Here is a 14,138-nt window from a genome sequence, read left to right as displayed (position 1 = left end):
CAACTAGGGAGTAGATAGAAGCAAGTAAGTTCCAGATGATACACAAAGCAGACAGGAACTCCGAGCTCTATGGGAATCTGCTGAGAAGAAATTAAAGTCCCAGACATTGGGTTCAAAGACAGGACTCTATTTCTGTCTCCAACAGCAGTTCTCAACCTGTGGGTCACAACCCACAGGAACTGTATTAAAGGGTCGTGGCATTAGGAAGGTTGAGAACCACTGGTCTAAAGTAAAGCAGGATCCCACTCCATAAGAGAATTGGGATGGGAGGTAGGCACTGAAATAAGGATGAGGTCCAGAGATAAAATTGCCAGAACTAGGTACAGGTGATGACTGGTTGTCAGGAGTAAGGCAGAAGGCTTTATTATCAGAACTGAGGCTGAAAATTAACATCAGTGAGATGGCTTGGTGATTACAAGAGTATTGAAATCAGGTTCCTAAAATCGGTCCAGCTTTTGAGCTCTATGTTTTATTTCCTCTGTAAAGTCACATTTAGTTTTTGCTTTTGTTTTTGTTTTTGTTTTTGTTTTTTGAGACAGAGCCTCAAGCTGTCCCCCTGGGTAGAGTGCCATGGCATCCCAGCTCACAGCAACCTCCAACTCCTGGTCTCAAGCGAGTCTCCTGCCTCTGCATCCCAAGTAGCTGGGACCATAAGCACCCGCCACAATGCCTGGCTATTTTTTTGGTTGCAGCCGGCATTGTTGTTTGGCAGGCCTGGGCTGGATTCGAACCTGTCACCTTAGGTGTATGTGGCTGGTGCCTCAGGCACTTGAGCCACAGGCACCAAGCCAGTCACAGTTAGTTTTGAGGTCAGAACTGCGGGCAGTGAAAAGAATTCTGCCTTTTGAATCAGAATACCTGAATTTATACCTGGTCTCTAATTCTTAATAGCTGTGTGACACTGAGCAAGTCACTAACTTTGTGAGGTCCTTATCCTCTCTGTAAACAGAATAATCAACATTCCTTCACCAGGACCTTTATAAGACTGAGTGAATCAATCTGCAGGAACATGACTGAGCTGTAAAAGATGTCTAGAAAGTTGTCAACACCATTTAGATATGAAACACGATGTCACAGTCCTCTGCATATTCCGTGATAGTGATTTTGTGACTTGAGTAAAAGACTGAATATCAGGTTAGTGAAAGCAGCAGCACCCAAACCAAAGTACACAGACTTTCAAATCATAATAGTTCATCTCTCAAAGTGAGCTCGTCCCAGGCAATGCCAGATCAATAATAGAATCCCCACTTCTTCATCTATGTGGTGTTATCAGTAGGTATTACGCTACCTGTTAGAGTGATGATGTTTAAAAGCAGGTACCTCTGAAGTTCTAAGGAAATTTAGCAATTCAGAACATAGACAAATATAGTTTCTAAACATAAAATAATACACTTTTTCCCTCATGTTCAAGTAAATCCTCCTGGTAACCTGAGGGAAAGGAGCACGTAGTGTCTACATTTATTTTGGGGATACTGCCAACTATATTTTAGGTTATTAAGAGTAAAGGCATATTTTACTATGAATGACTTGTTTCCACATTTATTCATTATTATCTGGAATCATCATCTCCTGCATCTGACTGATTAATTTTATCTTTTAAAAGGTAACATCAATCGTTAGTGAAGAAAGGCTTTGTTATTTTAATAAGAGCGTGGCAGAACTCTTTCTTCATTACATATAATGCCAGAGCTTCAAGCTTTGGCATACTTTGGTTTTAATGAAAACATGAAGTCTGTACAAATAAGGAAAAATATATAATACATATGCAAGACAGTATATAATGGAAAGCGTTAGGAAACTATTTGTCATATTCTTTTTAATCCTCATTTTTTTAATTAAGTCATTTGTATATAGATTATAAATACATTTATGCCATTATAGGATTTGATGTGTTGATTATTTGTACAAATTGGAGTGCTTACATTCTAAGCAACATGGCTTTCACCCCCTTTTTAGTAAAGTATCTCAGGAATGGAAAAAAAAACATCCAATGTACTCAGTACTACTGTGAAACCAATTTAATTCTCATTTTTGAGTCCAAATATATTTGTTTTTCCCCCCATTTTTGCTGCTCACTGTCTAGCCCTTTTCTATTCAAATACTAGAAGAATATTGAATTTCTATTCAAAATTGCTAGAAGAAGCACCTCATGTCACTATTCCTGATAAGATGGCTAGAAAATTTGCCAAAGAAACTGCACTCTGCCTGTTTCTCTTGTGGGACTGGATATGTTTTTTGCAATACGTTTCTGGAATTTTGTTGCTACTGGATTAAAAGGATAACTACCAAGGTCTTGCTCCATGGAAGAACTACCTTACTTAGTTGCTGTTATGTCGCTTTTAAAAAATATTAAGTTTCTTTTAATGTCAATGTGTTGCGATGGATACATTCCCAACAGTAAGTAATTCTGCTTTCCGTTTATCTGTTTTGATATTCCTATTGGGTTTTCAGAGTAGGGAACATATCCCATCCCTAAAGAAGGCAAGCTCTCCCTGGTCTCTCTGTTGGTTTCGTATATCATGATAATCCTAGACTCTTAAAAGTGTGATCTCCCACTGAAGAAGGCTTTATTCATTGTACCCCCAGTATTTCTGTATTGATGAGGTCACAGTGTACATTACGTTACTGATGTCCACGGGTGTAGATGCAAGCTTCCATTTTCTTGGAGTAAGGATTCCACTGACTGCTCAACTGATGGTTGTAATTAAATAAGAATGATTATAATAGTATTCTTTCAGGAGTTTAGTCTCCAGAAAAGATTTATAATAACTTCTGTTTAAAATAATCTTTCTTACTTACATAGGGACTTACTTCTCCTTCCCTAGGGGAAGTACCATTACATTTCCTGATCATGGCCATGTAGTATCAGTTATTTCAGTCATACATTAAAGTTTACCACTTTTAGGTAGGAGAGTACAGATTGTATATGAAAGAGTGGTCGGCATTCAGAGTGAGGAAAGGTCACTGAGACTGTAGGTAGCTAAGGAGAGCTCTAAGATGAAAATGATTTAGAGCCTCCTCTCTCAGAGAGAAAGCAGAAGGAAAAAAAAATATGCATCCAAAAACAGAAAAATTAGCATCAGGGTGAGATTGAGAAGTCCATTTTCAAGAAGCTCTAAAGATTATAGTCAGATCAAGAAGTGCTGGAAAGAACACAATCGTATCGGAGGAATGAAGGAGAAGCAGATGATAAAGGATGCGAAAGTCGTGCTTGGGCTCGTGGGTTTCATCTAGACTTTGGCATCAGTTTCTCACTGGAGTCTCCCCGCCTGGATCTCAACTGGAGAGGAGTTGGAGAGAGTGAGTGGGAACGGGGAGGGCAGGTCTGGCATCCCACCAGCCTGGGGAAGCTTTCAAAACTAGCAGGTACATCCCTACCTTGGAAGGAACAGGCTCCACATAACTCCTACAAGTAATTTTCAAATTTTAGGAAGTGGAGCCAGAACTATTACTTAGTAATTCTTTTAAAACTACCGATCAAACATTTCTTTCAAAGAAAAATTTAGGTAAAAGTCATTTAGCTATGGTCTGTTTAAAGCTTAAGCTGCAGCATACAGGTCTTTTCTGGAGTCCGTTATCCACCCCCACCTTTCTGCAAAACCAAGTCAAGAAAGGTAATAAAATTAAAAACAAAAAAGACTGAGCCCCAGATTCTTAGCTAACGTAATTATGTTTAAAGAATTAACTATGCTATGATATATGTTCTTTTATTTATACCTCTTTGCTTATTATTTGTACCTAATAAGTATAAATTTGTTGGAGCAACAAGGGGGGAAAGGTTCTCTTGAGCCCTTTGCATGCCAGTAAATACGCAATGGATTTTTTCTGTGATTTGTGGTTGGAAGAATTCCTGATTACATATCCTTTTGAAGACATGTTTTCTGTTGGTGTTTGTAAAGAAAACTTCCAAATGAGATGTAATTATTTTTAGCATTTCTAAGTAATTATTTTTATGGAAAACATTATTATTTTCAGAAATAAGAATCTAACTATAAATTGATTCTTAATGAAGTGCAACTTACGGAATTCCTTGCTGATTTAGAAAACACGAAACTTTGTTTTACTACCTTGTTTTTCCTGACCCTCCTTCCCTAAGTTGAATGTCTAGTTCAGGTGTCCTCAAACTACGGCCCGTGGGCCACATGCGGCCAGCCTAGGACATTTATCCGGCCTGCCGGGTGTTTTTGCCGTCACTGCCTGTCCTGCTTAGCAGCTGACTCTTCCTGGGGCCCGCAGTCCGGCCCTCCCGTGGTCTGAGGGACAGTGAACTGGCCCCCTGTTTAAAAAGTTTGAGGACCCCTGGTCTAGTTGATAGTTTTCAACAGGGACTCATCTGAATATTCCCGAGTCCTCTCTTTAGTTGCCAGTTAGAAGGACTCACTGATTATTTGTTGGTACACCACGAGCTCTTGGACATATTTTGCAATTCTTTCTTCTGGTGAGTTTTTCTCCTTATCAGTTTTAGTTTTAACTCGTACGTCCTTCCTGATAGTAAGAACTGCTAATTAGAAGAGGCCTACGTACACACAGCTACTGTGGCGCCCAGTAGATTAACCTTCATCTCTGGAAGAACCAACTGTTTTCTCATCTTTACCGGGCATGGCAGACTAATGTTGATACTGCTGTAAAGAAAATCTAGTCTATATTATTTTAGAACTCTGAGAGCCTTGTTTATTTTGACAAATACAACATATCACCAGTTAGGGAAACCTCCCAAAGGCCTTTTCTGTGAGTTTCCCATTTCATATTGATTTTGTCGACTCAGTTCTGACTATTCACATTTGTTTCTCCTAGGTTTTGCTGGCACACCGGGATATCTTTCTCCAGAAGTTTTACGTAAGGATCCTTATGGAAAGCCAGTGGATATGTGGGCGTGTGGTAAGGAATTATATTTGTAAGCTAATTGTGTAATGTACTAGTTGTCTTAGTGTATTGGGTCTGCTGTCATAGACAGGGTTTAAACAACAAAAGTTTGTTTCTCACAGTTCTGGAGGCTGGGACGTCCCGGACCGAGGTAGTAGCACGTTCAGTGTCTGAAGAGGGACTGCCTTCTAGTCTGTAAATGGCTGTCTTCACTTTGGGTGAATACTGCTATGGGATGCTATGAAATATTTTTCTACTTGCATGGTGAAGGGAGTGAGAGGGTTCCTCGGGTCTCTTTTGTAAGGGCACTAACCAAATCTTTGAGGATTCCCCCTCGCCAAACTCTCCACCTCTTAATACCATCACACTGGAAGTTAGGATTTCAATATATATATTTGGAGGTAAAGGGACATTCAGTCTATTGCAACCAGAATGTTTGAGTTAGAAATACAGACGTAGCGTTCCAATCTAAATCCAAGGTGCTCCAAAATCTAAAATAGTTTGAGTGCCAACATAGCACCACAAATGGAAAATTCCACACTCTGACAGGTCATAGTCAAACATGGTCAAAATTTTGTTTCATACACAAAATTTTTTTCAGCTCTTTCTCTCAGGGTGATTGTACACAAAATTATTAAAAATATGGTATAAAATTACCTCCATGCTATGTATACAAAGTATATACAAAATATAAATGAATTTCATAATTGGACTTGGGTTCCATCCCTGCAAACCCTCATTATATGGATGCAAGTATTACACAATCTTTAAAAATCTGAAATCCTTCTGGTCCCAAGCATTTTGGATAAGGTATACTCTTTCACATCATCTTTTACAGAAGTTGTTCTCAAGCTTCACCTGACAACAAGTTCAAACAGAAAACTAATTATAAGAGAGCGTACTATATTTGTGATTCAATAGGTCTGGGGTAGAACACTTTACATTTTTAACAAGTTCTTCCTGTGCTGCTAATGCTCTTGGTCTTGGGAACACTTTGGGAACAGGGATATAGAGAATTCACTGCAGTGATTCTGCATTTATGCTGCTACCTTCATTATGGATCCAATAAATATTATTAACATATTTTCCCAAGATGGTTGGCAGGTATTAGAATAGTAAATCTTAGGAAATAATAAAATTCGTTGTCCTAGACGCTGATTTAGGTCTCTATCAACCAATTCTAATTAAAAAAAAAAAAAAAGTAGGCCAGGAGTGGTGGCTCACACCTGTAATCCCAGCACTCTGGTGGGAGGCTGAGGTAGGTGGATTACCTGAGCTCATGGGTTCAAAAATAGCCAGATTGAGACCTTGTCTCTAATAATAGCCAGGTACTGTGGTAGGCACCTATAGTCCCAACTACTCGGGAGGCTGAGACAAGAGAATCGCTTGAGCCCAAGAGTTTGAGGTTGCTGTGAGCTTAGACACCTTGGCACTCAACCCCAGGGTGACTGAGTGAGACTCTGTCTCAAAAAAAAAAAGACACATAATGGGGAGAATTCCCACTACAGTTTTTTGTTTGTTTGTTTGTTTATTTGTTTGTTTGTTTTATGCATGAAGTTTTTTTTGAGACAGTATTTCACTTTATCACTTGGTGGAATGCTGTGGCATCACAGCTCACAGCAACCTCCAACTCCTGGGCTTAGGCATTTCTCTGTAGCTGGGACTACAGGTACTCACCACAACACCCAGTTATTTTTTTGTTGCAGTTTGGCTGGGGCTGGGTTTGAACCCACCACCCTCTATGGGGCCAGCGCCCTGCCCACTGAGCCACAGGCACCGCCCCACCACAGTTTTGAAAATAGAATTTTTGTGATCCAACATATACTCCAAAATGGTAGAAGACAAAAAGAATACTACTATGGGTTGCTGTGCAATATTTTTCCACTGGAGTTGTCAATGTAAATGAGTCCTCTTATTTCCTGACACGGTGTCACTGCTGCCAGTCTATAAACAGAGGTTCAACCCCCTGAGTTCGAGACGGGCATCACTAACTTTGGTGTTTGTCAGCAGACAGGAGAGGAAATAACTGAAAAAAAGGAACACTTTATCTGATTCTGAAAATAACTTTTAGGTTTGGTTTTCATTAAAAAAGCAGATAAATTTATCGCCACCACGTCATAGCGGTAGGTTACCTTACACTATGTTACTGGTCAACTTTCTCTCCTTAGCAACAGCAACTTGGTGTTTGATTTCAACAGACTGAATCTTGGACTTTCAGAATTACCCCATGCCTAGTGATGAAGGAGGGGGCTGTATGTGTAGTCACGGCTCCTAGATTCAAGTCTTTGCCTGTGCAACCAAAAGTTAGTTTCTTTACCTGTAAAATAGGACTATATTACCCTTATCAGACTGTAGGCGGGTCAAATGCAATGAAAATATTTTGTCGTCTGTAAAATTGCCACTTAATTCACACGTCAGGTCTTAAAAGTGCCCCAAGCTCTGTCTTCCTCCTGCCTGCCAAGAGCATCTTCTAAGCATGAATTCTAAAATGGCTTTAATTAGAGCATTGTTGTTCAGATCTAAATGTTAATGCCGGAGAGCTCAAATATTTCCCTCACAACAAGTCAACTCTCGGCGTAGATCTGTTTCTGCTGATGAACATAAAGCAGAGCTGACGGGCCTGAGAGGTAGACACAGATGGGTTTTGTGGAGGGTAGAATCATAGTTTCTTAAATAATTCTAAACTATGATAGAGCTGCATTTGGGGGAAGGTAGGGGTGTGTCGCTAAAATGCTGCTCTTGGACCTTGAGCACTAGAGAGACTGGGAGTGAACACTGGTCAGTGGCCAGGGGAAGGAGGACTCAGTGCTGTGGGCATTTCATAGACTTGTCTTTGTCTACGTGGTCGGAAGGTCGGCTCCAGTCTCTTCTGCCCTTTTTCTTTCTCTGTCCTTGTTTGCCTAGTTTTCTTATTACTTTCTACTGAGTTTTCTTTTTTTTTTTATTGTAGTTTTTGGCCAGGGCTGGGTTTAGGCATTTCCCAAAATGCCCTCTGGTATATGGGGCTGGCACCCTATTCCTTTGAGCCACAGGCGCCTCCCACTTTCTGCTGTTTTTTTATTTCTCCCTCCCATCTACCTCATAGGCCGGAGGCAGAATGTGTATAGTAGTTAAGAGAATGCTCTTCAAGACACTGGCCTTAGGACAGGGCACAGATTAGTCACTGTATCTCAGCTTCCTCTTATAAATGGAGATGATAACGGCCTTTGTCTCATAAGATGGCAAAGAAGAGTTTTTAAATATGATAAATGTTACTTACCGTGAAAGTATCTCTTCATAAATGAAGTTTCTATATAACTGATACGAAGTATTTGAATACATAGTCTGAAAACACAAACTTTGATATGTAACTCAGCATTATTGGTATAGCCATCGGCTGAACACTCTTATCAGATTACTGGAATCCAAATTCTTCCTCTGTCTCTGCCTTCGTTGTTCACTTCTAAATAATTTTCCTCTCTTCTTCAGTATTATTGTGGACAAATTTCACAGCTTTTAAATCATATTTTACTCATTCAAAGAATTAAAATAAATTACTCATTTGTTTTTAAGTTAAAAACATTTTTTCAAGTTTCAAATGTCTCACCATAAAAAATGGTAAGTGAGTAAGGTGATAGGTTTGTTAATTAGCTCTGATTAATCATGCTACCTTGCATACATATATCAAAACATCACATTGTACCCCAGTTATGATTTGTCAATCAAAAATTATATTACTAATAATTAAAAAATAATTTTAGAAACATTTTTCATAATATTCATGTTCAAGAATGTCAGATCCATTAAAAAGAAACCCCAAAGACTAATAGTTTATATTAATTCTTCTCTTGCTGTGCAGAAAAATCAATGATGAAACATACACAAATACACCTCAAAAATACTGTGGTTTCAGTGACAGACCACAGCAATGAAGTGACTATTAAAATGTAGGGAGTCACCCAGATTTCTTACATTCCCAGTGTCTATAAAAATTAATTTACACTATACTGTAGTCTAGTAAGTGTGCAGTGGCATTGTCTAAAATGTACATGCTTTAGTAAAAAATACTTTATTGCTAAAAAGTACTAATGATCGTCTGAGCCTTCAGTGAGTCATAAACTTTTTGCTGGCAGAGGGTCCTGCTTCCATGTCGATGGCCACTGACTGACTGGTCAGGGTCGTGACTGCTGGAGTTGAGGTGTCTGTGGCAATTTCTTAAAATAAGGGAATAATGGCGTTTGTGGCATAGACTGACTCGGCCTTCCACGGAATATTTCTGTATTCTGTGAGACTGTTTGATAGTCTCTTATCCCTGGTAGAACCTTATTCAAAGTCAGAGTCAATCCTCTCCAAACCCTGCCACTTCCTTATCAACTAAGTTTGTGGAACATCTAAGTCCTTTGTTGCCATTTCTGCGGTGTTCACAGCATCTTCACTGAGTCGATTCAACTTTAAGAAGCCAATTTCTTGGCTCATCCAAAAGAATGAACTCATTTATGTGTTCAATGTTCAATCACGAATTGCAGCACATCTTCAGATTCTGCCTCTGACTCTACTTCTCTCGCTGTTTCTCCCACATCCGCAGTTAACTTCCTCCACGGAAGTCTTGAACCCCTCCAGTTCATCCATAAGGGTTGTTACCAACTTCTTCCAAATTCCCGTTCATGCTGGTATTTTTACTTCCTCTTGTGAATCACAAATGTTCTTACTGGCATCTAGAATGGTGAATTCTATCCAGAAGATTTTCCATTTCCTTAGCTTAGATCCATCACTATCTATGGCAGTGATAGCTTCCTAAAATGTATTTCTTAAAGAGTAAGACTTGAAGGTCAGAATGACTCCTTGACCCATGGGCTGCAGAATGGATCTGTGTTAGCAGGCATGAAAATAACATTAATCTCCTTGTGCATTTCCATCAGAGCTCTTGGGTGCAGATGAATTGGTATTGAGTAATAATATTCCTAAAAGAATCTTGTTTTTCTCAGCACTAGGTCTCAAGAGTGAGCTTAAAATATTCAGTAAACCATGCTATAAATAGATGTGCTATCATCTAAGCTTTGTTGTTCCATTTATAGAGAACAGGCAAAATAGAGTTAGCTTAATTCTTAAGGGCCCTGAGATTTTCAGAATGATAAGTGAACATTCACTTCCACTTGAAGTCACCAGATGTTTTAGCTGCTCATGAGAGAGTCAACTGCCCTTTGAGGCTTTGAAGCCGGACCCTGACTTCTCCTCTGTAGCTATGCAAGTCCTCGAAGGCATCTTCTAATAGAAGACTGTTTTGTCCACATTGAAAATCTATAATTTAGGTAGCTACCTTCCTCAGTGATCTCAGCCGGATCTTCTGCGTAACTTCTGCAGATTCTCTAGCAGCCTTTGCTGCTTCACTTTGCACTTTTATGTTACGGAGATGGCTTCTTTCCTTCAATCTCGTGAACCCACCTCTGCTGTCTTCCAATTCTTCTTCAACAGATTCTTTGCTTCTGCCAGCCTTCTTCACAGGACTGAAGGGTTAGGGCCTTGCTCTGAATTAGGCTTTAGCTTAACAGAGCGTGGCCAGTTTGAGCATCTATCAAGACTACTAAAACTTTCTCAGTGATAAAGATATTGCGCTCTGTCATTGTTTATGTGTTCCCTGAAGTAGCACTTTTAATTCCCTTCAGAAACATTTCCTTTGCATTCATGACTTGGATGACTGGTGCAAGATGCCCACCTTTCTGTCTGTCTCAGTTTTTGGCATGTGTTTCCCCCTAAGCTTAATCATGTCCAGCTTTTGATTGAAAGTGGAGATGTCTGACTCTTCTTTTTACTTGAATGCTTGGGGATAGTTGTAGCACCATTAATTGGCCTGATTTCAATATTGCTTTCTCTTAGGAAATAGGGAGGCCTGAGGACAGGGAGAAAGATGGGGAAATGACCAGAGTCAGTGGAACAGTCAGAACATAGATCACATTTTTTGATTAAATTTGCCATCGTATATGGGCATGGTTTGTGGTGCCCCCAAACAGTTACAAGAGTAACCTCAAAGATCTCTGATCACAGATCTCGGTAACAGGTATAGCAAGAATGAAACAAGTTGGAAATATTGAAATAATTTCCAAAATATGTCCCAGAGATGCAAAGTGAGTACAAACTATTAGAACAATAGCAAGGATAGACTTATTTGATGCGGGCATGCCGTAAACCTTCAATTTGTAAAAATGCAATATCTGCAATGAAGTATAATAGAAATTGCAATAATGTACAATAAAATGATGTATGCCTTTATATATAAATGTCTAGATCCTACATGGGCCCTCTGCTCTACGTAGGGAACCTTAGGTTGAGTGTAGGCAAGTGTATTTTTAATATCCTATGACATGTCATCAGGATTTAAACTCACTGTCTTAGACCCACAAATCACACTATGACTAATTTTAAGATGACTTTGGTAGATTAGAGTTTACTTGATATCTATATTTTCTTTTTGAGTAATACAGTTTATATATCTAACATTTGAAAATAATGAAATATCTTGTAATAATAGGATTTTACATTTATGAAATTTGAGATAACTTACAAGGTAGAAGGTCTAACTTTCTTGGCTGGTAGAAGAAAGAAACAGGTGGAGAGTTGTTCCCTTCCTCATTGTCTTAGCTGTATAACATTTTAAAAAATACTATAAGTATGTATTTATATATCTTTATATATAGTAGGTAGATGATAGATACCACATACATACATACGTGCATAGCACACATTCACACATAGAGATCTCATGAAGGATGCTTTAGAAACCTGTAGCCCTAGGGCATCTCACAGATTTTTATCCCAATTTGCCATTGGCGGAGCCACCTGTCACTTTCCTGTATTCTATCCTTCCCTTCCCTTTCTTCTCACAGTGTTCTGCAAACATCACACTCCTTTATAACAAGCCAAGCCCCACTTAGCACCAGATATTTGCCAGTAACTCCAGTTTTTTTTTTTTTTAAGAGTCTGTGCATCTTTTAACTATATGTCAAGAAATGCATTTGGGATAACACAGCTAACTATGAAAATGTCTTAGGTATTCTAATAGCACGTATTTGGGGGAAATGACCACCATGGGGAACACCATAATGAATTCTTGTGTTACCTTCCTTAGTCATTGCTATTGATTTGGAATTGTTTTACCAAACAATTGGAAATTTGGAATTATATGTCACCTCACTCAGGTTGCATGAAAATTAAAATAAAATTTAGAAGATGATGTACCCTTATTCATGGTCTTTGCAGCAGCCACCATAATGATATGTAGATAATTTGGTTGCTTTTAGGTTCTGGCTTATCTGGAGGGAATTTTTTTTTCACCTGTCAGTCAGCACGAGCTCCTGCCATTAAATAGCTACTTCTTTTCAAGAGTAGACACTTGGTTGTGTGGTGAGAAAGGACACTAGTCAGATCACAAAAGAAACTCAGAACAAGTCATTTAGCAGAACGGCAGCAAGTCTTCTGTGTGGATTGCGCTGTGAACGCTGCTTACGGCAGATTTCTTTATCAGCGTGGCAGTTGGTACAGAGCACAGGAAGCACGGCATTGGCATGGTGACTGAAAGGAGTCCGTGCACTGTTTTTATTAGAAACATGCAATTATCTGCACACAAGAAATATCTTACCACCATTACCTTGCTTTTGTGATCTCACACAGACTATGGTCTGACCTGTACTCAGTCTTTGAAAGCAGCTAGTCCATTACTGGAAAGTAAATAATAGTCATTAATGAAGCAGGGGCATAGCCCTGTGTCCTGCCATTAACAACAGTAAATTGATTTTTATGGCTTTCTTGTATATAGAGCCGCTTCCACGATTCCCTAATGGGATGAGCAAATGTTTCTGGATGTCGCTGGATCACTGGTTTTCAACAGAGCTTCTTCTACAACTTATCTTAAACAGAAAAATAATAAATAAATGCAAGCCTGTAAACGGAGGCCGCTCCCACCCCACGTACATATGTCTTGTCTTATTACTTTTCTACCTTAGTTAGATAGCATTATAAACAGTTCTGAGTGATAATAAATCAGGGGCTGTCACAGAACGTACCATGACTTTGTGCAAATCTTTGGAATTTCATGGAGTATGTTTCTTCTTATCTTAAAATGTATCTTCCTGGGATTCACCCCAGAACCATTGAGTAAGATTCTATGGTGTCATACGATCCAGCAGTCCCACTTTGGGTATACATACAAAAGAATGGAAAGCAGGACATTGAAGGAGAATTTGCATGCCTGTATTCATGACAGCACCATTCACAGCAGCCAAAAGGTGGGAGGAACCCAAATGTCCATTGACATTGGATTAAATGAATGATTAAACAAAATGTGACCTGTATCAGCATGGAATATTATACAGTATTAATACAGGAGAAAATCCTATCACATGCTACCACATGAATGAACCCCAGGGACATGGTGCTAAGTGAAATAAACCCATTGCAGAAGGATAAATACTATAAGATTCCATTCATAGGAAGTATTATAATAGAGTTATAGAAACAAAGTAAAAAAGTGATTACCAAGGCCTGGGGGAAGTGTAGAGGGTAAATGAGTATTTAATACAGAAGTTTCAGTGTTTAAAGATGAAAACATTCTGGAGATCTACTGAACTGTATGCTTAAAAATTGTGTGTCTGCTTCCTGTACAATTTAATGATATGTGTTTAAATTTAGTGGTATGTGTTTTTTTTACATACCATGATAAAAAGAGATCCTCTGAGGGGAGCCCCAGGAATCTGAATTTTTACAAGCTTACTGTGTGATTCAGACCCACACCAATGTTCAGCTGTGCCAGCCTAGCGAGCTGCAAATTCCTTTAGGGAAGCAATCTTTATGATTCCAAGACAATATGCAAGAGGTTGCAAGTCGGTAGAGTCTTAGTTCAGGCTGCCGTAATAACATGCCATAGACGGTGGCTTGCCAGCACCCAAGATTTACTCCTCACAGTTCTGGATGCCAGACGTCTGAGATCAAGGGGGCCAGCACAGTGAGGTTGGGTTCTGGTGAGAGCCCACTTCAGGGTGGCTGATGGCCAGCACGGTGAGGTTGGGTTCTAGTGAGAGCCCTCTTCAGGGTGACAGATGGACAGCATGGTGAGGTTGGGTTCTGGTGAGAGCCCACTTCAGGGTGGCTGATGGCCAGCATGGTGAGGTTGGGTTCTGGTGAGAGCCCTCTTCAAGGTGACAAATGGCCAGCATGGTGAGGTTGGGTTCTGGTGAGAGCCCTCTTCAGGGTGGCAGATGTCCAGCACGGCGAGGTGGGTTCCCGTGAGAGCCCTCTTCAGATGG

The 14,138-nt window shown here is 39.6% G+C and overlaps 1 protein-coding gene across 3 annotated transcripts in view; it reads left to right on the top strand.

Moving 5' to 3' along the window:
- CAMK2D (calcium/calmodulin dependent protein kinase II delta) overlaps window positions 1–14,138 on the top strand; it is a 304,759-nt gene that overhangs the window by 231,013 nt on the left and 59,608 nt on the right. For all 3 annotated transcript variants that reach the window (XM_003798167.3, XM_023518197.1, XM_023518196.1), the window contains exon 8: window positions 4,795–4,878. In XM_003798167.3, the coding sequence (XP_003798215.1) occupies window positions 4,795–4,878 (84 nt within the window). The remainder of the gene's footprint in view (window positions 1–4,794; window positions 4,879–14,138) is intronic.

This window comes from Otolemur garnettii, unplaced genomic scaffold (assembly GCF_000181295.1).
Source record: "Otolemur garnettii isolate 467f Iridium unplaced genomic scaffold, OtoGar3 scaffold00129, whole genome shotgun sequence".
NCBI classification, from domain to species: domain Eukaryota; kingdom Metazoa; phylum Chordata; class Mammalia; order Primates; family Galagidae; genus Otolemur; species Otolemur garnettii.
This window is presented reverse-complemented; position numbering and strand designations above follow the sequence as displayed.